This window comes from Balaenoptera acutorostrata, chromosome 13, assembly GCF_949987535.1.
Source record: "Balaenoptera acutorostrata chromosome 13, mBalAcu1.1, whole genome shotgun sequence".
In the NCBI taxonomy this organism is placed as follows: domain Eukaryota; kingdom Metazoa; phylum Chordata; class Mammalia; order Artiodactyla; family Balaenopteridae; genus Balaenoptera; species Balaenoptera acutorostrata.
Window position 1 is genome coordinate 26,596,357 of NC_080076.1, and position 22,378 is coordinate 26,618,734.

Sequence of the window (22,378 nt, forward strand, 5' to 3'; positions counted from 1 at the left end):
TCTGGAGCCCGAGTCTTTGCTTAATTATAGCTGAGCTTCTGCTCTCCGGCCAGGCCTCCTCTCCTCTCTTCTTGATGTTGATCCCACTTCCCCTCCTCCTGGGGGACGTTGGAGCGACCCACCCTCCCCCTGCAAGGTGGCCCAGGCTCTGACTTATGGCCTCCGATGCCAGCTCCCGGCATGTCCACACCCCGTGGGAACATCATTCCTCATGACTTCAGCAGCACAACATGGCGGAGGGGCCTTGGGTGTCCTTCCAACAGAGCCCCTTCTGCCCCTGAGGGCCCACTTGCTGCTCTCATTCTGTGGGTCTCCAAGAAGGGACTGCAGCCCCACCATCATGTGTCTATTCCTGGGTGTCGGGAATCTCACCTCCGAGCCGGCTCTAGATTTCAGCCAGTCCCACGGTTGTCCCGCCACTGACTTTTCCAGCTCTGAGACACCCCTGGAGCCCCAGGAAAGGCCTCAAAGGCTTCAGCCAGACTGTGTATCTCTGGCCCCATGCTGTCCCCTCCTAGCTCTGGCCATCCCATGATCACCTGGACTCCAAGTTCCTCTGTGCCTGAGTCTATGTGTCCACTCCCCCAGCCTGGTCCAAGGTCACCATTTTCTTCCTGAGGGCGGCTGCAGCCTGTGCTGGCTGCAGAGACAGCTCCCGATGAAACTGGCCCTGTGGCTCTGACTTGGGAGAGAGAAACAGTTCCAGACTTAGGGCAGAGGCGGCCTGGACCAAGATTCCCCCAGACCCTCCTCGTCAGGAGTCCTTTACTTCTATTCCCAGAAAGTCTGGAAGCCTGGGCCAAAGGTCAGGACTACAGGGTTAGTGGGCCAGAGGTGGCCCCTAGGATGGGCCTTGAAGAACGGGGAGCACGTGGGCCAGGAAGGACAAGAAAGCATTCATCCTCTCTGCGTGCAGGGGGACGCTGCTGCCCTTGGTGGGGCTTTTCCCTGCCCACCCACCTCGCAGGGCCCTCCCCCTCCTCGTTGCCCCAACCCCTGTCATCACCACCAACTAGGCCTGGCCTGGGTCTGTGAAGGCCTCAGAAGGCTCTTAATTGCTCCTGTCCTGCCACATGGGTCCTTGAGTACAGGCCGCCTTTCGGGGGAGCCCCTATAGCACATGCTTGGGCAGTCTTCCCTCCTGGGCCCCCTGCATCCCATCCGCAGCCTGGCTCTCACAGGTGCTCCAGTCAGGTCTGGCGGACACATGGTGAAGTCAAGAAACTGCCACACTTGAGAAGAGACCAGCTCCTGAGACGACAGTGGTCCCATGGAGGAGAAGGATGGGCAACCCAAGCTCTGTACCCCGAGAAATCAATCTCTGATGAGCCACGATTTCCCCAGTCTCCACTGAATCCCCTACCGACATCCCATAAAGGCTGCAACTTTTAGCCCCCAACCCCTGCCCCCCAGTGCAAGCCAAATGCTGATTCCTCCATAGCACCAGACAGCTCTCTCTCCAAACAAGACCAGGAGCCTGGCAGCTGATGCTTTTTTTTTTTCCCCCTGTATTTTTTTCTTAGTTCTCCCGCTCCTGGCAGCTCTGGGGACCTTATTAAGATAATGTAATGTCATTAGCAGTGGCAGCAGGAAGATGATTTGTCTCAGACCATCAGCTTACCAAGAAGTCTGGGTGGATGGTGTTGGGAAAGCGTTATCCTCACTTGGGAGCCTCCACCGAGGCCCAGGACCCGGAGCCCTTTCCTTTCACTCAGGGGAGTGAGATCACCAGGACTAGCTCATCTTTCTCGACGATGAGCTCTCCGAGCTGGAAGGGGGGATGCCAATCAAGGCTTGCATGCATGTGACCTGGCATGGGTCCCAGGTGCAGAGTAAAGGGATGAGATGGCAGACAAGGGGACAGGGCGAGGGAGAAGCACGTCAGATTTGGACTGGGGAGTTCTGAGAAGCGGCCCCGCACCAGCAGGTCGTGGCCATGACCACCCACTGTACAGTGATGAGCACCGGGCAGAACTCCAAAGCATCTGATGGGTTCTTATCCGAGCAGGTTCCAGTACCATCCGGGCCACATGCTGAACGAGTGCAGAGAGAGCAGGGCCGGCATGTGGAGACACAAGGCGCAGTGTCTCCTGGGGACTGCAGCCCCTTGGAAAGGGCACTGCAGTGGTGATCAGGAACCCCAGCCTGAGGGCTTGCATCTGCCTCTAACTAGCTGTGTGACTTTGGCCAAGTCTCCTCCCCTCTCTGGGCCTCGGTTTCCCCATGTGTAACACGAGGGGGTTGGAGCAGGTGCTCCCTAAGTTCACGCCCAGACTTATGACCCCATATATTGCCCAAGATCAGGAAAGCTCTGGACAGATTACAGTACCTCTCTTTGCCTCCTCTTCCTCATGAGAATGATGGAAGGGCCAATTTCACGGGCTTTACTGAAGCCCTTATAACCAACCGCCTGCACAGTTAGGTCCTGACCCGAGCTCACGATTAGTACTGACAGGAACGTCCCTGAGCCTGGGTTCCTTTTTTGCAGCTGCCGGAGCCAGTGCTCATTGTCCGTGAATTTGCTGCTTCCTGCATCATCTTGCTGTCTAGGCGCCTGACAAGACAGGGTCCCAGGAGCCAGGGACAGGGCGGTGGCTCTGCAGGCATGAGGGGCAGCTAAGGGAAACAGCACACGTGACGGCCCTGCCCTGGGAATAGCATGCATGGGAAATAAAGGCAGCAAAGACAGCCTCTGAACAGGTGTTCCCATCTGCCAGGAGCACCTGTATGGTTGAATTGGGGCCACAGAGTGCAGACAGGGAGGCTGGGCCACCAGAGCTCGGGACTTGCTGGGAGGGCAATGCTGATATGTATGGGGCCTTTAGGAGGCAGGAGAGAATGATGCTGACAGATCGTCCTCTGTTGCTCCCTCCCTGCCCCTCAAGTGACCTGCCTCGGGCTGCAGTGTTCAAGTGTTCTGGAAGGTCAGGGCAAAGGATGAGACCTGGGTGGACAGAGAAGGGACTATGAAAGACTGCACTTGAGTTTGACCATTGAAGGATCGGGGGATTGGGAGTGGTAGACATTTCAGGCAGGGCAGTTTGCAAGGGTAAACTCAGAGATGAAGGATGTGGGTGCAGGGAAGAGGGCTCATGGCTGGGAAGGAAAGAGCACACATGCTGGCATCTACGCTTGGACATCTGGTGGGAACCTAAGGGATGGAGCATGGCATCCAAACACAGGATACGAACAGAAGGGGAAGGAGCCAGGGCTTACCAGCATCCATCCCATAATATGGCAGGCTCTGAGCCAGGGGGGCTGGTGGTCCAGCTCATGCCAACAAAGATTCAAAGATGCAGAGCTGACCAGAGCATGGCCTGCTAGGGGAACAGTATGTCCATGTGGTGTGTGGGTGCGGTACTGTGTGGAGGGATGGGGGCTGGCAAAGGATACGGGGTGGTTATTTTTTCCAGCTTTATTGAGATATATTTGACATATAACACTGTGTAAGTTTAAGGTGTACAACGGTGATGATTTGATATGCGCATATATTGTGAAACGATTACCACAATCACATTAGTCAACACACCCATCACCTCACTTAGTTACCTTTTTTGTGTGTGTGGTGAGAACATTTAAGATCTACTCTCTTAGTAACTTTCAAATATATAATACAGTATTGTTCACTATAGTCACCAAGGGCCCCCAGATCTCATCCCTTTATAACTGGAAGGCGTGAGCTTGTAAGGAGACTTCAAAGCCATGCTAAGGGGTGAGTTAGCACATAGGCCTTTGGACAGGGTTAGGGGGCTTGGAAGATTTTAAGGGGGGCCACCGGACCCCCAGTCCTGAAGGAAAGTGACCAAGAGCTCAGCTGCTGAGAGTCAGACTGGAACATTCCAACTCACTCATGATGCCTCTGCCAGCAGATCAGATGCGTAAAGGAGCAAGGGTAGAAGAGCGGTAATATATGAAGCCAGCCAGCCAGCCAGAAAGAGATTCAGTATTAGCCCATTACCCAGATGCAAACACTCTCAGAACACCAAAGGTCAAAATGGTGCAGCACAGCCTCCCATTTTAGAGGTCAGGAAACTGAGGCCCAGGGCAGCAAAGGACCTGGTCCGGTTCTTAGAGTGTGCCGAGTCCGGGCCCAGCTCTGCCAATGCACATGCGCATTACATCTACCTGGAAAGGTCATTACAGAAATAAGGAGGCTGTGCGACCTTAAGAAAGCCATTCCGTCCCTGGGAATGGGCTGGGTTAGATCAGTATTTTCAAGGTCCTGGGAAGCATACTGCTAGCGATGCCGGTTACTGGGCCCACTGATTCAGACTTGCTCTCTGTAAACTAAATGCTCTCTAAATTTTTTCCAGGACTAACTTATGAGGTTTGCCCACCCTCCTCCCCACCCCTGCTCCCGTGAAAAGTCTCCACTGGAGACACAGGCTGAGCTGCTCCCACAGCTTGGCCCAGTCTTCTGACCCCAGAGACGGAAGGCTGGCTGCAGATGCCCTGGTGTGATTGTTTGGGCTGCACTTCCTGAGGCAGCTTACAGGCTTCAGGCTGGGAACACTCAGTATGAAAATCCTCAGAAGAGCTTGCAAACAAACCATGCCCAGATAGCCCTCCATGCCCCTCAGCCCCTCACCGGCTGGTACCTTTGGAAAAGCTGTTTGACTTCTCTGAGCCCCCAGCGATTCCTCAGTCCAAGTGAGGAAATTAATCCAGGTGTGTTGAATCGAGCTCACGCAAACCCAGATTCCTCGTCAATAGGAACTGATGTCTAGCCCTAGGTTCAACTCTGCATGGAGAGGTTAAATAACTTGCCTAAAGGTCACCCAGCAAGTTAGTGGGGGGTCTGAAGCTGGAGCAGGGGCTCCCACACCCCTAATGGGGGTCCCTTTCCTGCACTGTACCTTGCCTGTGAATAATGACTTTCCAGGGTCATTGAAATGGTGTACTTGCCTGCCCACAGCAGGTGCTCAATGAGAGGAAGTTATAGTCACCTTCTCAGCACGTCTCCCACACTTGGGCCAGTCGCCTCTGAAGTGTGATTTACTTTAGATGCCCTAACAAAAAGCTCAGGAGAAGCAGTGCATATTTAAAGAGGCCCTTGACATTTGAAGATTTATCATTTGCATTGTCCATTATTTGAGGGTGTCAATACTATTAAATATATGTAATAGTAATTTTTTTTAAAAAATCTCCCTTATAAGGTTGTAGTGAGGATTGAAGGAGATGATGTATTTAAAGCCCCACTGGTGACTCTCAGCTGACCCTCCACTAGGCCCTGGTGAGGATGAGTCCCTCAGCCAGTGAGTGAGCCTAGCCAACCACCTAGAATCAGTGTCTCATCAGAGCCTGAGCGAACGTGTGGAGTCCCGAGACGTATTCCCCAGGACGGCATAGCGTCACTCTAGGGCTACAAATAGCACTCTGCACCCCACCCCTACATTTTTACACAGGTCACAGTGCAGTGCTGAGGAGAGAGGCCTAGGCTGTTCTAGCCCCAGCTCTGCCATTACCCTCCCGGTGACCTTAGGGACTTCACCTCCCTGGTCCTAACCCTAACCCTCCCTGGGCCTCAGTTTGCCCACCAGCCAACTGAAGGATTAACCCAGGCCAGTGGTTCTCAGACCAGCTGCAGCAGCAGCATCCGGCAACAGATTCAAAACGCAAACTCTCTGCTCTCTCCCCCGCAGACCTACTGACTCAGGCAGTCTGGGAGGGGGGCCCAGCACTCTGTGTTTCATCAAACCCTGATAATGGCTCATCAGCTTTGAGATCCACTAGCCAGGATGCTCAAAAATCCAATCACCTGGGTGAAATGTGGGTTACAAAGACCATAAGAGCAGCATGCTGGTGGCAGAAGGGCACATGAGATGTCACAGCGGGGTACTTACTGTGCAGCCTGGGGGCAGCTGGTGGGTTGTGGGAAGGGCAGGGACGGGGATGGCAGTGCCTGGTGTGTGAAGAATACCAACTCTCCCTTCCTCCTCCCTGCCCGCCCCACTCTCCACCCCCCCCCCCCCAGGTGCCCTCCAGCCTTCCAGGGAGCACAGGTGGGAGAAACAGATCTGTGCTTTTGGTCCTTCTCCCCTGGTCCCTGCCAGGGTACTCTTGAATGCCCTTTTCTCTCCTGCCCCGCCCCTGGGGAACTAGCCAGAAAATGAGCCAGTGAGACCTCTAGTGGCCAGGGGACACCAGGAGACCAGGACCCGCTCCTGCTGTCCTGGGGTTATGTTGAGTGTGGTTTAAATCTGGCCATTTTAGGGCGGATGCCTGGGCTTCACATCTGCTCCAACCTCAAAGCCGAGCCAAAAATTACAGGCAGATGCCCCACCCAAGCCACACCTGCACGGAGGAGGTGGGAGGCTGGACACAGCTTCCTGGCCTGCCGGGCCTGGTCAAGGAAGGCTGCAGAAGGATCCTGAGAGTTCTCGAAGCTCACCTGCCTCCACTTCTGCGTGGCTGAAAGGCTCCTTTCGCTGGTTTATGCAGCATTCAGTCTTTACGAAAACAGCCTTGAGATGTCCGTTTTCCTTTCAAGACCACCAGGAGGTGTGTTGAATCTAGCTCAACACAAACCCGAATTTCTCTCCATCAGCTCTGGACAACAGGAACTGACGTCTCATGCTAGGTTCGGCTCTGTGCAGAGAGGTTAAGTAACTCACCTAAGGTCACCCATCACGTTACCAGTGGGTTTGCTGCTGGAGCAGAGGCTCCCACACCCGCTGATGGGAGCCGCAGCCCCACGTCATATCTTACCTCTGAATAATACTGCTTAAACCCTGAAAAGCTCTGCCCTAGCTTAGGCTGCATTCTTGTTGCACCTGGCTCTTTTGTAAACCCTGGAATTGTCTGCAGACAAAGAGGAGAGCCGAGAGCTGGGGCTAAGAAACCACAGTGCAGGAGACTTGCATAAGGTGTGCCTCATCCCTGTAGCCTCCCAGATTAGCGCTGAGGACTGACAGGTCTCAACAGCCCAGGGGCCGGGATGGGACCAGGGTGAACCTCGAGGAAAGACCCTGTTGCCTGGAGAGAGTGGAGCTGAAGGCGCAATCCAGTATGAGAAGTGGCTGCCGCATGGGAGGGCTAGTGAAAGATTGCTGACTTTCGGGGCCTATGTCCCCAGCAAGTCTATTTTCCAGTCTATGAAACAGGCCCTGACAGAGTGGGCACGTCATTCTTCTGAGCTTAGGCGTAACAGGTGTTCTGGAATGACAGCAGCCTCTCTGGACCCAGCTCCTGATCCACTCTCTAATCCAGGGGAGGAGGCACACCCGTCTGGGGTGGCGCAGTAGTTGAAGGTGAATGCTAGCGGGGGTCCCATTCCTGAGGGTTGACACCGCAGCAGTCGGGAGCCTGAGCGGGTTCTGGAGGAAGGGGAGCAGAGAGTGAGCAGCGGCGCCTGGGGTTCTGGGCAGGGACTGACTCTGGCTCTGCCTTGCAGGCAGGACAAACTGAAGATCCACATGAGGAAGCACACGGGGGAGCGGCCCTACCTGTGCATCCACTGCAACGCCAAGTTCGTGCACAACTACGACCTCAAGAACCACATGCGCATCCACACGGGCGTGCGGCCCTACCAGTGCGAGTTCTGCTACAAGAGCTTCACGCGCTCCGACCACCTGCACCGCCACATCAAGCGCCAGAGCTGCCGCATGGCCCGGCCCCGGCGCGGCCGCAAGCCCGCCGCCTGGAGGGCCGCCAGCCTGCTCTTTGGGCCCGGCGGCCCGGCCCCGGAGAAGGCGGCCTTCGTGATGCCCCCCGCGCTGGGTGACGTGGGCGGCCACCTGGGCGGGGCCGCCGTGTGCCTCCCGGGCCCCAGCCCCGCCAAGCACTTCCTGGCGGCGCCCAAGGGCGCGCTGAGCCTGCAGGAGCTGGAGCGGCAGTTCGAGGAGACGCAGATGAAGCTGTTCGGGCGCGCGCAGCTGGAGGCCGAGCGGAACGCGGGGGGCCTCTTGGCCTTCGCGCTGGCCGAGAACGTGGCCGCCGCGCGTCCCTACTTCCCGCTGCCCGACCCGTGGGCCGCGGGCCTGGCCGGCCTCCCCGGGCTCGCCGGCCTCAACCACGTGGCCTCCATGTCTGAAGCCAACAACTAGGCTGGTCCTCATCAACCCCAGTCCTGCTTCCCTGTCCCCTCCCAGGCCCACCTGCCCCATCCAATGGGTCTGAACTTTTTATTTCAAAAGGAAAAAGGAAAAAAATAGCAGCCGCAGTGGTATTTTCTGGGCCTCCTGAGGCAGCTGCCTCCCCTTTGCTGGTGTCTGAGATGGGCATCTCCTCCCAAAAGGCCTGGCCTCTCTCCGGCTGTCTCTCTGCTCTCACACAGAAACTCACAGGGGCCCATGCCAAAGAGGAGGCCCCAGGCCAGGTGTCCGGGAGCACTTTGGAGCTGTGTGGGGCTAGACGGAGGGAGGTGGCTTGGCCAGAGGCAGACCGGATGGAGCAGGGATGAAGGTAGGGTCCTGAGATACACATCCTGAGCCCCACCACTCTAAGGCAGAGTCCCTGCTGACACTGTTCCGATGGGTCATTTTTCCCATCTCCAGGGGTCTTGGGATCCTTAGGGGAAGTGCCCTATTGGCAGGGAGGCCTCCCGGCGTCAGGAGGGGGGCTCCTGGAGTCCGGGCCCATTTTTCCCTCCCTGTCCTGTGACCGCAGACAGGTCAGCCCTCTGTACCCCAGTTTCACCCTGCTGTGAAAGGGGGCTGGTAATTTTGTTTCCCCCTCCCATCCACCCACCGACACACTCACACATGCCCATCCCTCCAGAGAGAAGCCTTGAGAGAGCAGGAGCTTTGCAGTCTTAACGTCCCTGGTGACACTGTTTTACTGGACTTAGTTTTATCACGTCCACCTCTACGTTGGCACAGGTGAGAAATGTGGCCAAACTAGACAGGGTAACAGAGGAAGAGGGCTGGGGTGAGCTTGTCCACAGCCCCCAGGCAGCTTTGGGGAACTCTAAATCCTACTCTGCCCTCTGGGCAGGCCACTGTGCGCATCGGGGGGCTACCATCTCGCATTGTCCCCACCTCTGCGTGGTCCCTCCAATGCCATTAGGAGTCTTTCAGGACTCTGAGGGCCAACACAGAAGGAATGGGGGCCTCCTCTTAACGCCTGGCAGCTGCCCCTCTCCACCTGATTCTCGGAAACAGACAAAATGCTCAGTTACCCAGGTGTATGTTTGCTTTTCAGCTGTGGGCTTCTCAGGACTTTGGCATTGTTGTGTTTGAACACCCTCAACCCCTCCGTGGTCCCCCAGGGAGGAAGCCAGCTGTCTGGTGTGGGAAGTCAGAGGCTTGGCTCCAATATGGGCTTGGAGGGCTCTGTGAGTGAAGGCTGTCCACGCATTCTCCCTGGCTCTCTGGTATGTAGCCGGTCCTGAGAAGGAAGACAGCTCTGCTGGCCCAGTGCCTTCCTGATCTCCTCTCCCATCTCCTGCCCTTCCCTCCCTTTTCTTGCTGAGTTTGCTTTTGTTTCTCAGTAGCCCAGAGAAGGGAGGAGAGTTCTTCTGTACAGATGGCCCAGGGCTGGTGTCCCCAATCCAGGAGCTGTGGACACAGAGACTTCAGCTCTTCCTATTGCCTTGGCTTCTTCCTGAGCAAACACAAACAAAAAGGCCAGAGAAGACCACAGACTCTGTCACTCTCCCAGCTTCCCCGCGAAGAGACCCATGACTCCACACACCACCAGCTGCCCTTTCAGCCAGAGGGGACTGTTGCTGACACCCTCTTGTCCTCAGACGTCATCTGCTGGGCAGCCGCTTCTCACACTCCTGTCTCCATTTCTGGCCCTCGCTTCTGGGACCCACCAGCCAACATGCCTGTGTCCCCGCCTCAGCCAAGGGAGTGGGGCTGACCCAAACTTTAAGGGAAAACGAGGAAAAACAAACAAATTAGAAACCAGTGGTGTTGGGGCTTTTGTTTTTATTTTGTAAAAGTAATGACTTCTCATAAACTCAATTTGTCAGACAACTGGTTAGTTCTTTTTGTTTTCTCTTGGCTGCAGTTTGGAGTTGTACATTGTAAAATATCCAAAGACGTCGAGTACTGTATGATCAAGAACTTGAAGCAAATGGGTCGTGGAGGTAGGGATGGTTGTGTTTTGTTTTGTTTCCCTTTTTTTTGGGGGGGGGACATTTCAGTTTCCCTGTCTGTGGGAGAACTTTGGAATTTTTTTCTATTTATAACTTTTTTATGTGATTGCTTTATGTAAAATGACACTCAACAAGGTTTGCCTTAGTGATTCAAGGGACAATCTTCCATAACTTTGGTCGCACGCTGCATCCCGCCGAGAAAAACTCTCAGCTAATTTTCTGGCCTATTTATTAAACAGTATTAATTGACTTGATTAAATGATATTGAGAGTTGCACTTCTGTGAGAGGTGACAGCCACAAGACTATCTGTAGACATTCGTGGCTTAAGAGGTTGACAATTGGGTGTCACAAATTTATAAAAATGTTGAAGATGCCTTTATAAAAAACACAAATCTTTGACCCTTATTTAATAATGTGAGGGACAGCGTTTTAAGTAAAAGAAAGCCACACTTACTCAATTCCCTGGTTCAGGTTGATTCCCTTTTGCATTGTCACTGCAGGTGACAGTGGGTGGTTGTGTGGTGGCGAGGCCAGAACTCAGATCGTCAGTGGTCCCCTGCATTTTGTAAGGCTCTGCTTGATCATAAGCTTTTGGGTATCTATGACTCCGAGTGTGAGGGGGGGTGTGTGTGTGTGTGTGTGTATGTGTGTGTTTACATATGCAGGTACAGCCTGTTGTGTGTGAGCAAGGGAGAGTCGAAGGGTTGCTGACCATTTTAACACATCAGTCCTGCCAGTTCCCTGGCTTGGATTACAGAACAGCCTCTGGCTGGCCTTGCTACCATCTCGGGCCTCCTCCTTTTATTCCTTGGCACTGGAGTTGGACTTCTCTTCCTTGTTCACCTGATCCTCTTTCCCAAACAGAATGCTAGGCCTTGAAGGAGGTAAGAAAATATATTGCTGTCATTGAATGGCGTCAACTCTACTCAGAACCTGGAGCACAGACTCTCTGAGTAAAATTGGTCTTTGAACTGCGTTTTCTGTATAACCAAGGGTTAAGCCCAAGCCTCTTTTCTGTGATCAGATCCCTTTTCTTGCCATGGTAAGCATTCTTATAAACCCAATGCAGCATTTCTCAGTCCAGACAAAAGAACAGATCTGGGTTTCAAGTCTGGACTCCTCAGGCTAATCATTTCCCTACCCTGGTCCTCACTTGCCTCATTCTAATAGCAAAGGACACCGAGTTTCTCCAAGAAACTCAGGAACTTAGAGCCTCTCCAAGTTTTCTACCCAACTTAAACACCCCTCAGCCAAGGGAGCCAGCCCTCTGGGGGACTGGGAACTGAATTCTAAAGAAATAGCCTGAAGCAACCTTCCCGGAGCGTGATACTCCTCTGAAATCTCAGGTAGTGACTTTGAAATTCATGCTTCTACATTCTATTACATGATAGATATGCATTTGTCTTAATATAAAAATATCATCTTGAACATTACTTGCCTTTTCCGCAGGATCTTCTAGTAAAGTCGGTGTCCCTTGGCTACCCTGCAGCTTGGAGTAGGCCCGAGCTCACGGTTGACTCAGGGCTTGAGGGGATGGCCCAGTGCAAGGAATACGAGGCCAGCTACCTGTCAGGGTTCCCTTCAGCACATGTATTCTAGCATCATTGGGTCCTCATTCTGGGGGTCGGTGTCCACTGAGGGCCAGAGGTGAACATGGGAAAGAGGTAGGGAAGTGGGCCCGCTGGGCCCTGACCTCTGGGGGCTCCTGAGTTTCTCATGTGAGTCAAGTCGCCTCTAGTCCTGGCCAGGCAGGTGTTTCACAGAGTCACGCAGGACACGGTCTGCTCCTCAGACCCCAACGTTGGGGTGCTGATAGCAAAGGGAACTTCGGTAGAGGGGGAGGGACAGAAAGGAGGATGAAGTCAGGACTGAGGACAGGCCAGAGAAGCAGGGGCATCTTACCCTGGAGAAGAAGCCTTAAGATACATTAGAACAGGCCTTGGAACTTCTAAAGATCTGTCAGAGAGAGGAAGGATCTTACCAAAGGTTTGGCCAACTCAAACCAATAGGAGAGAGATTCCAGGAGACAGCTGGGTGCCCAAAGGAAGGAAGATGATTTTCTAACAAGTGGAGTTGTCCTAACTTGTTAGGACAACCTCATGAGGTCCCTCGTGAGGGAGTGAGCTCTCTGTCATTGGAAGGGTTTAATATCACCTTTCAAGAATGAGGAGATTCCTGCATGGAAGGAGGGCTTTCTAGATGACCCGTCCCTTGGGTCACTTCCATCTGATTTGTGAAAAGGAGACTATATTATATATCTTCATATGACCATGGAAGAAGGACTGTACCAGGGGAGTGGGGGACAAGTGAAAAAGATGAGTTGGGACACCTTCACAAAACCCAGCTTGGTGGCTTATGGCTGCCTGCTGCCCTCCCAGCCCCCCACCCGATGACCTACAGCAACTTGGGGCCAGAGAAACAGGACTCTGTGTAGAAAAGGCCCTGATTCATTTTGAAACCCTGGAGATGTGACAGGAGGTCAGTAATGAACCAACAGGAAGTAAGACTGTCTCTCGGCTCAGGCCTCTTCACCTGAGCCCAGGGCCTGCACTTCCCGAGGGGAGCAAAGGTCTCCACTTGCAGTCCCGCAGAGGTCCCTGCCCTGTTCTGGCACACCTCTCTGCAGACCCCATCCTCCTGTCCTGGCAGCCTCCCCAGCCCTTCCTGCCTGAGGCTCCTCGGAGCACTTCCAGAAACAGGCACGACTGGCTTTCCCCTTTGTGTGCCGTTTCCCTTCTGAGAGCCGGGTGCAGTGAGGGCTTCTGAAGGGAAAGTGAGGGCAGGACAGGGAGGCCTCCTCGGCCAGTTCCCCTCATCTGAAAAGTCTGTCACTCAGGAGCAGGGAGTCAGAAGTTCCTGCAGGAGGGAAATGCAACCTGCATGCAGAGGGTCAGAGGACCCTAGAGACCAGGGACAGATTCTGGAATCAAGGATGTTTGTATCCAGGTGCCCTACCTCCCGACCCCCCCAGTGCTCCCCCTCCCCTTCTCCTAGTGCCTCTTCCCCCCACCACTGCCCTTCAGGGTGTGGGCGCCCTCTCTCCCCTCTGCCCTCCCCTCTGTCCGAACCCCATAGGAGCCGCCAGCGGTGAACACGACTCACAGGCCCCCTCTTCCGGCCTCTGCAGCCCTTGCTCCTTGCTCGAGGTGGAAAGAAAGTCCCCAGCAAAGCGATGTCAGGCCCCAGGCAGCAAACGAGGGTGGCTGATTTGGACAGAGGGCCTTGAAATCAGACCGGTGGGCAGGTACCAGCCTGCCCCAACCTCCCAGCCCGCCCTCCTCTCCCCTCCCTGCTTCGGGCACCAGAGGGGAAGGGGATGTGGGAAACAAGCAAACAGCTTCTTTCCTCCTTTCAGGTTTGAAGAACTGAGGATTGAGTCAAACGCACATTTCCAGCTATTGATGGGGAGAGAATTCCCTGGGGAGGCCCTGCTCGTTTTTCCCTCCTCCTTACACCCTGGGCAGGGGCGGCTGTGACCTTAAGGGGCAGCCCCACAGGGCCTAACCAAAAAACATGGGCCCAGAAATAGCCTAATAAATGAGGACAAGACATCTCAAATCTGGACAGTTCCGGAAAACCTCAAAACTGATCAGTTTATCTGCACCACACACACACACACACACACACACACACACACACACACACAGTCATCAGACTAATGATACACAGGCTGATGTCATCCCTCCTTGTAATAATAGGAGACCGAGCAGTGCACCAATAAGACCCAGCAAAGCCGTTTTTCCCACAAGTCTCCCCACTGGAATATTTATAACACACACTCTCATTTCCATCCTTGTGATTCCTCTATTTAACCATGAACTGTGACCCTGACAACTAGAACAAAAGAATAAACAAATAGGTTTCTGGAATAAGGAAGGAAGACAGGGTGAATCAGATCCTCTTTCCCATGTTCCTCTAAAAATGAATAAATTAAACACAAAGCCGCAGAGTAACAAAAGTTTTTATGCCCCTGGGAGACTCTTACCTCGATTGGTCAGCTGGCACTTAGCCTATGAGGCACGTGTCATTATCCCTATTTGTACCAATCGGGTTCTTAGTCAAACACCAGACCCCATCTCAGGTAGCTTAAGTAGAAAAAGCAATTACTAAAGGAAATTAAGTCCCTAATAGAACCTCCACAAAGGCCAAAGAGTCAGGCTTGAAGGGCCACCAAGTTCAGTTGCGCAGGTTGCATACCACACAACATGGCTTTTGAAGGGGCGTCATTCACACCCTAGACAGGTTTGTATATTTGTTATACCATGTACTAGATTTCTATATCATAGCAATTTCCCAGTAGATGGCCGTAGAATGTCTGGAAGGGGTGCCCTTGGCTAATTTGCACAAAGTCCATGGCCCGGAAGTCAGGAACCCAGAAGCACACCAAACCACGCCGTGGGCAGTTGCTCCAGCAGAGATCTCATTGCTGCTGCTGCTGCTAAATGTGATGATGATGACAGGCCCAGACCTCACAGCTCACCCCACTAACACCGGGCCCTGGACCCTGGGACTCTGCCCCATGGCCCACTCTCTACCACCATGCTCCCCAGAAAACGGCTTCTACACATTTGCACTTGCTCCCATTGCTCTAGTCCTGGCGTGTCTGATTGGAAGAGCTCAGGCCCCATGCCTCAGCCCAGCTGCAGGCCGACTGGGGAAGTAAGCTTCTGGCTTCTACCTTGAGAAGGAAGGATTCAGGATGCAAATTCTCCAAACAGAGGAAGAGTTCCAGTAATGTTGGGTGGCCTCAGAACATGTCACGTATCCACGCAGTATCTGGCAGAGGAAGGGCCCAAAGCTCAGCGGCAAAACCGCCAGGACAAGGCTATAGGATGAGCTCTAGCAGAGTCAGGGCTGGAAGCCTGGTCTGCTGACTGCTGGTCACTGCCCTGCGCTGTCCCTTAGAAGCTGAGGCCCAGAATGAGGCAAAGGCCACTGCGAGCATAAGTCTGTTTAGACAGAGCTCCTACTGGCAGCTCCCTCCAGGCACCACCGCCCTCTACGGCTCTGGTGATCATCACCCACAGTTCCACCCTCCCCAAGCCTGTGAGACATTCAGAGCTGCCTTTCCAGCCAGTAAGCTTCGTCAGCACGGCGCGTTTGTCCCCCCTCTCACTCGCAGTGGGTACAGCCATCTCTGCTTTCTTGTTACATCCGGGGGCCCAGGACTTTAACCCACACTTCTCTGCTAATTTACCGAGAAGTCAGCTCCATGCTGAGCCTCCCTCCTCAAAATGGTTTTCCTAATTTAATCCGCACAGCAGAGCCTGAATGTGTGTTTTAATGAAAACGGTCTTCTGTTTTGCCATTTCAACATCACTCCTATAGGAGCTGCACCCTGAAATGCAAAAGTGCATTTTCATTTTCTGATGACTGGGATGTCCTACAGAGGTGGGCCTTTGTGGGGGAGGGTGGTATCGCAGTTGGGGGAAGACAGGGTGGCACAGCAAGAAAGAACATAGCAAAATGTGCCAGTATGGACACCCCCGGGGATACAGGGGCTCACTACCTTACTTCTTCCTCCAGAGGGAGCTCCTGGAGAGCATTCAGAAGGATTCAGAAGGATTCAGATGGCTCCCTTCTGGTCTGCACTTAGGCCGGGCCCTCTGCCCGGTACGGGGGCAGGGGGCCTGTTACTGAGCACCCTTGTTCAGCCTCATTTTTTGGTTCACAGAAAGGAAGAGATAACATCTACTTGGGGGAATCCGATGGGGCCGGAGGGGCCATGGGAAACACCAGCTCCACTTGCCACTTAATAGATGCTCAATCAATGTTGATTTTCTTTCTTCTGTGATCCATCAATAGCATTTTAAATAATTGTGCTTAGTTACGTTTCCTTACCTTTTTCCTTTTGCTTATTCTTCCAACAGAAAAGGAAGGAAGGAAGGAGAGAGGAAAGAGGGGAGGGGCAGAGGGAGGGAAGGAGGGAAGGAGGAGCAGAGCTGCACACATTGCTTATCCCAGTGATTATCTGAGTTGCTGTTTTGGATAATCTGATAATGATGAATCAATTGCCAGTGATTTGTGTGGGAATGCTGGGAGAAGGAAGTGACAAGGACATCCTCTTTTTCAAGCAGAATGATTGAGCTGGTAGTTTCTCAGGGTTTGCCTAGCACATAACGCTGTTTGAAGACACCCAGGGAGAACCACTCAACTGCAGAAGCGTGATTACGTGTGGCTGGGCCTCCTTCCAGATGCTGCCCGATTACAGCCCAACCTCCCTCAGCTCCCGGGGCACAAGCAAGGACCACTCTGGGGCTGACAGCGACTGGCACACTACATTGCGGGGCCGACGGGAGCTGGTGTATTGAACTAAGAGTATGCAGATTGTGACCTGCAGGATGAGGAGGCAAAAGCCACCCACACGGGGGCAGCAGAGAGCTCCCTGGGATCATTTTTGATTGGAGGTGCAGTTTTAAAACACCCACACAAAGAAAGTAAAAAGTCACAAGATTTATTACTTACAAATCCCGGAAATGGGGCGGGGCAGGGGTGGGGATGAGCTGGGGGAAGGGCAGTCCTCCATCCCAGGTCCTGAGCGAGCAGGAGATGGAGAGCAGGGAGCAAGCACCTAGTGCTTGTAAGGTGGTTAGGGTGGAGGTCACTAACTTCACGACTTTAACTCTAAACCCAGGAAAAGCAAAGCAGGAACTTGGAGTGGGGATCTTAAACTGAGGTCCTTATCTAAATGTCCAGACTCTGGATGCAGCAAGTTGTCATGCTGTAAAATGCCTAGGCGGCAACTCAGAAGAGCTGTGTTCTCATCTCACGCACACACACACACACACACACACACTGGTGTGGGGTAGGGAGGTGAGCAGAGGCCACTGTGCCAGGGCCACGTGCCAGGAAAGGAGTCGTGATTTCAGAATCAGATGCTGAAGAGTTCAGTTTGGAAAGGTAGGAAAGGTCATCAGTCCTACCCTTCGGCCTAGAAGCCAGGCGGCTGCCCTGGCCCCATGTTTTAAAGGGCTCTCCCTAGGGGACAGAATCTAAGGAGCTGCTGGGGATGTGCTCTCCAGGAGCCTGTGCCCCTTCTAGATAGTTCATGCACAGGGGACAAAGGACCCCTCAATTCCCTGTCCTAACAGCCTCAGGCCTGCTCCCAGCTCCTGTGTGGACCTCTCCCCAGGTCTTCCTTTCTGGGGACAGGTGGCTGGTCCCCTGAGGACAGCAGGGGTGGCTGTGTGTTGGGGAGGATGGACAGAGCTTAAACGTGTGGACTGGGGGTTCACATGCAAGACCTTTCAGGGTGCAGGATGGAGTCAGAGGTGGGAAGAGAGGCCTGACTCTGCCCCACCAGAACCCCCAGGAATCTGAGGCTCTAACTGGAACCTGGCTTCCCAGGTCTTTATGAAGTTATGCTTGTCAGGGTAGAAGGATGCAACGTAGTTTATTTAACAATTTGTTAGCTTGACTTCTATGTTTAAATATTTAGACACATGACATGTGGCCCTCTATTTGTACTCTCACCCAGGCCCTGTGAGTGTTAGGGAAAGACGGAGGTTGGGGCCCCAGCCGTGGTGGTCCCTTAAGTTCTGAAAAGGAAGGACGTGGGGTGTCAAGTCTGGCAGGAGGCAGGGGCCCTGCACTGCTTGTGCATTTTGACTTCACATGAAGTTGCCTGCACTTTATTGAAGGAGCCGGACACAGTGGGGTGCCAGCAAGGTGGGCTTCATTTCCCCACCACTTCCTTCACCCCAGCTCTGCTCAATCTCCCTTCTCTGACTCCACATTTCCAGAAGGTCCCATAGGTTTTCTGGTCACAATCAGGTATAAGAAAAGTCTTACTTTCCGTTAGCTAAACAGTCCAGCCCAACCCAACATCAAACTTCCATGTCTCTCCCATCACTGCACCCCCTCCTACGCTCCTTTACACAGCTCAGGCCTGAAGCAGGCTCAGGCTCCTGCAGTGGGGACTGGACAGGGACCCTCTTAGTCCATTTGGGCGGCTGTAACAAAATACCACAGACTGGGGGTGCTCAGAGACAAGAGAAATGTGTTTCCCACAGTTCTGGAGGCTGGAAGTCTGAGATCAGGATGCCAGGATGGTTGGGTTCTGGTGAAGGCTCTCTTCTGGGTTGCAGATGGCTGTCTTCTTGCTGTGTCCTCGTGTGCCAGCGAGCAGAGAGGGGAAGCAAGCTCACTCATGACTCTTCTAAGGCCACTAATCCCACTCACAGGGGTTCTACCCTCAAGACCTCATCTAATACTAATATTTTAGGGCCTCCCAAAGGCCCCACCTCCTAATACTATCACATGTGACTAGGGTTTCAACCTGTGAGTTGGGGTGAGGGGAACATATGCATTTAGTCCCTAACAGCCTCATTCTGCTCTTTGCACTATGTCCTCTCATGCCCACTGGCTACTGTCTCTGGTTCCTCTGGGAGGCAGCAGAGGGGAGGGATGCAGGAGAAGGGCAAGGTCGCACTGCAGGTGAACAGTGGCCTCGGAGGAGGGATTTGTTCTCTCCCCAGCTGGGACTTCCAACCCTACATTGTCCAATGATGGAGAAGAGGCCCCTCTGGCTGATTTCCTACAACACCTATGGTACCCCACAAACCAGCTGAGTCTGAAATTCTAGAGGAGAGGATGGTTTCCACCCCTCTCACACGCCACTTGGAGCTGCACTAAATATTCCTCTGCCTGAAGGTGGGTCTCTTTAATTGTATGAGCAGTCCTGGGTCCCAGCATTGGTCACTCCATGAATGGGGCAGACAACAGAAGGCTTCTACACGTTTCTGCAGGCTCTACTTGTTGACCAGCTGGACATTGAGACGTTTTGACCTTTAAAGTTCCCTTCCCTGAAGGCCCTGGTGAAATTTAATTATAGCCTCCCACTTTATTTTGGTTGAACATCATGCCTCTCTAATTTTTATAGTGAGATACATAACAGAGTACCAACTCTGTTGGCAGGGACTTGTGTAGGCTATTCATTCTCCTTCCAATGCATTGGTCAGGGTGCTGGCAAACAAGCCAAGGGAGACCAGCAGTGAAGCAGAAGTGGGATTTGTTTAAAGGATATTGTAGCTCAGAGGAATGACAGGAAGTTGGAGAGCCAGCCTCAGAAAATGGGAAAGATCCAAAAGAGGCAGGACATCAGCAGCACCACCACCACTAGCCCGAGAAACTGCCACTCCATGAATATTGCCCCATCTGGGCATCACTCTCCCCAGATGCAAAGTCCCAGGCAGGAGCATCTTGTAGCCAAGCTGCAGCACAGGGCCCACAAACTTGTCTGCCAAGAGACAGGAAAAGGGGTGTTCCTGGTCCTCTTAGCTTCTGCTCATTTTGCTAATCATTTGTGGAGGTGTCTCCCCACAGGAAGAGTGACTGAATGCAGGATCCCCAAGTGTCAGAAGTCCTCTGAGAGTCCCCTGTGTTTGGCCTGAGAGCAACAGTCGTACTCCCCTACTCTCATCCATTCACATGAGAAAGAAACATCATTGTGGCTTCTGATTTCAATAGCAGGTCCAACCACTGGTTTAGAGTTTTGTGTTTCAAAGTCACTTATTTATGATTTGGGGATTTTTGCAAGTTTCCTTAATCATTTATTATTTCCAATCCTATTTTACCACTGCTGAGGATAGCCTGATGGGGTTACCAGAAATTAGGAGACTGATTTCCAGGCCTTCTTCTGCCAACTGATTCTCTGTGCAACCTTGAGAAAGTTACCTCAACTCTCTAAATCTGTATTTTATGAAAATGAGACAGTAGATGAAATGATCCCCAAGATTTCTTTCCACTCTCACTGCAAGACTCCATGCTTCTGTTCCAAGGAGCATTTGGAAAGGGCCTAATTTCCCAATCAAAGGGCATTCCCATCTCTTTCCAGGATTGAAGTTGACCAATATGCAGGGTGTGCATAATCCAAGGATGTATGAAATAAATATTATTGAGAATGACTCCACTCTGAGACCAAAATAACCCACTTGGGATGCCATTCAAGTCAAATTACCGAACAATTACAGAATTGTTTCCATTCTTGTCTCTCCTGTATGGGAAAATTTGCTAACTAGTCTTTTCTCAGACATATATGCATGCACGGAGACATGCAGGCACATACACACATACACACACGTGCCTGTGTTATCATCACTGTGGCTTAGAGCTGCATATGTGGTTATCTCTGTAAAAAGCTTTCTTTTTCCTGAGTGTTGCCTTAATAGAAGACACAGAACAAGTTCTTGGGCTTTCTTTCCGGTCACACTCCATTTTTCACTTTTATTCTCTACGTTGGCTAGATTGTCTGTCTGTAGACGTGCCAGTTGACATCTGTATACAGAATAGGATCTGGCCAGGAATGTCCAGACCCCAGACAATTGGTTTTCTCTAGGGAGACCATCCTCTATCTCTACCCCCAGACTCCATGCTGTGGAGAGGTGGGAAAGCGGAACTCGGGGCAGGATGGAGTATGATGAAAAGTGCCTTTGAAGTGACATGTGAGGGAGCCTGAGTAGACATATGTATCTACTTCCAAGTTTTGTCTAAAGGTAAATTAAATTTCCATAACCAGAGTCAATGCTGTATCTTGATTTATGAAGGGAGGCCAACTTTCCAGAAGCCCTGAGGGTGCTGTGGAGACAGTGCTGCTGAGAAGGCAATGAGGGGGCAAAGGAGGCAGGAATGTGTCTCCTCTCAGGTCCATAAACAGAATTCTTAGCAATGAAAAGTATGCTCACAAACCACACATATGATTCTCTATAAAATACACAGGTCTTTATCACATTAGTGATCAGAAAGTCTGTGTTACGAGTATTTAAAAAATCAATCCCTGGGCTTCCCTGGTGGTGCAGTGGTTAACAATCTGCCTGCCAATGCAGGGGACACGGGCTCGAGCCCTGGTCCAGGAAGATCCCACACGCCATGGAGCAACTAAGCCTGTGCGCCACAACTACTGAGCCCGCATGCCACAACTACTGAAGCCCGTGCGCCTAGAGCTCCTGCTCTGCAACAAGAGAAGCCACCGCAATGAGAAGCCCGGGCACCACAATGAAGAGTAACCCCTGTTTGCCACAACTAGAGAAAGCCCGCATGCAGCAACAAAGACCCAACACAGCCAAAAATAAATAAATAAATTGGAAAAAAAAAATCAATCTCCAGCCATGGTTTTCTGAGGTTCTCTGTGACGCTCTCAGACCAGCCCTCATAGCAGCTGGAAGGTGAAGATACTGCACCCCCATGTGCAGTCCCATGCCCTTCCAGACTACCTGGAGTTAGTCCAGAAGAGAAGGATCAAGCAAAAAGTGTGGATGTGGTGGCAGGGGGAAGGGACAGAGAGATAAGGACTAGCAATACAATCCAGTCACTCCCAAGTGAAGGGAAACAGAAACAACCAGTCAGCTTGCTGAGTTGGTATGTACATTTCAACAGCTCAGAAAAGAAAAATGCATGACTTACTTTCCAGCAAGAATTCAGCAGGGATCTTTCCTTATGTAGAATTTCATGGAAGTTTTGCCTTTGTATGTCCCCAGCTTTTGACCTATTTGGGATCACTCATATACAATGGGGCTAAAGATTCCACTTTCACTAATGGCCAACTGGGATATCTTAGACCATCATTTCCAACTGAGATCATTTAGAAGACCTGGAAAAATATTTTTTAAAAACGCAAAACTGCTTGAAGGTATCAGAAAGCAACAGAGGCAGCAAGAATTTGGGGGAGTTTAGAAGCCACTTAAGAGGAAGGGTCTTGGTAAAAGCCCCAGACTTTGGTTGAAATCTCAAAGGGTTACACCTTAGGGGTTGAGTAAATGAAAAACAGACCAGCATTCATAATGACTGAAGTCATACTGAATCCCTGAATGGATTAGCATGAATTGCTCTTAGCCTAATGTCTAAAAGAAGTAAAAGCAAATTCTCTCCAAAGGAAAACATTGTTCAGAATCTCAAATTAACTTCTGCTATTTTTCATATAAGATGTTGAACAGGAAAAACAAGACTCACAAGAAGACAAAATCTGATAAAAAGAGAGAGAGAGAGAGAGGGAGAGAGAAACAATAAAAATAAACTCACAAAATATCCAGATTTGGTAATGACTAGAAAAAGACTATAAAATAAGCATAGTCAATATGCCCATAGAATTAAATAACAAGATAGATAATTTTGGTAAAAATCAGAAAAAAAGACTCAGTTGTTAAATCTGTAACTGAAACTATAATATATGAAATTAAGAATGTGTGTGATGGAAAGGTTTAATGGCATATTACATTTGGTTGAAAAGAAGATTAGTGAACTGGAAGATAGAAGAAAATGTCCAGTTGAAGGCCAGAATCAAAAGGATAGAAAATATAGAAAAGAGCAGAAGAGACAAATGGGATGTATAAAAAAATCCA

At 51.8% G+C, this 22,378-nt stretch overlaps 1 protein-coding gene across 9 annotated transcripts in view; it reads left to right on the top strand.

Moving 5' to 3' along the window:
• Positions 1–10,290, top strand: part of ZBTB7C (zinc finger and BTB domain containing 7C) — a 376,550-nt gene extending 366,260 nt beyond the window's left edge. For all 9 annotated transcript variants that reach the window (XM_057527128.1, XM_057527130.1, XM_057527133.1 and 6 more), the window contains one exon: positions 7,394–10,290. In XM_057527128.1, the coding sequence (XP_057383111.1) occupies positions 7,394–8,045 (652 nt within the window). In that variant the 3' untranslated portion in view covers positions 8,046–10,290. The remainder of the gene's footprint in view (positions 1–7,393) is intronic.
• Positions 10,291–22,378: the final 12,088 nt, after the last annotated feature.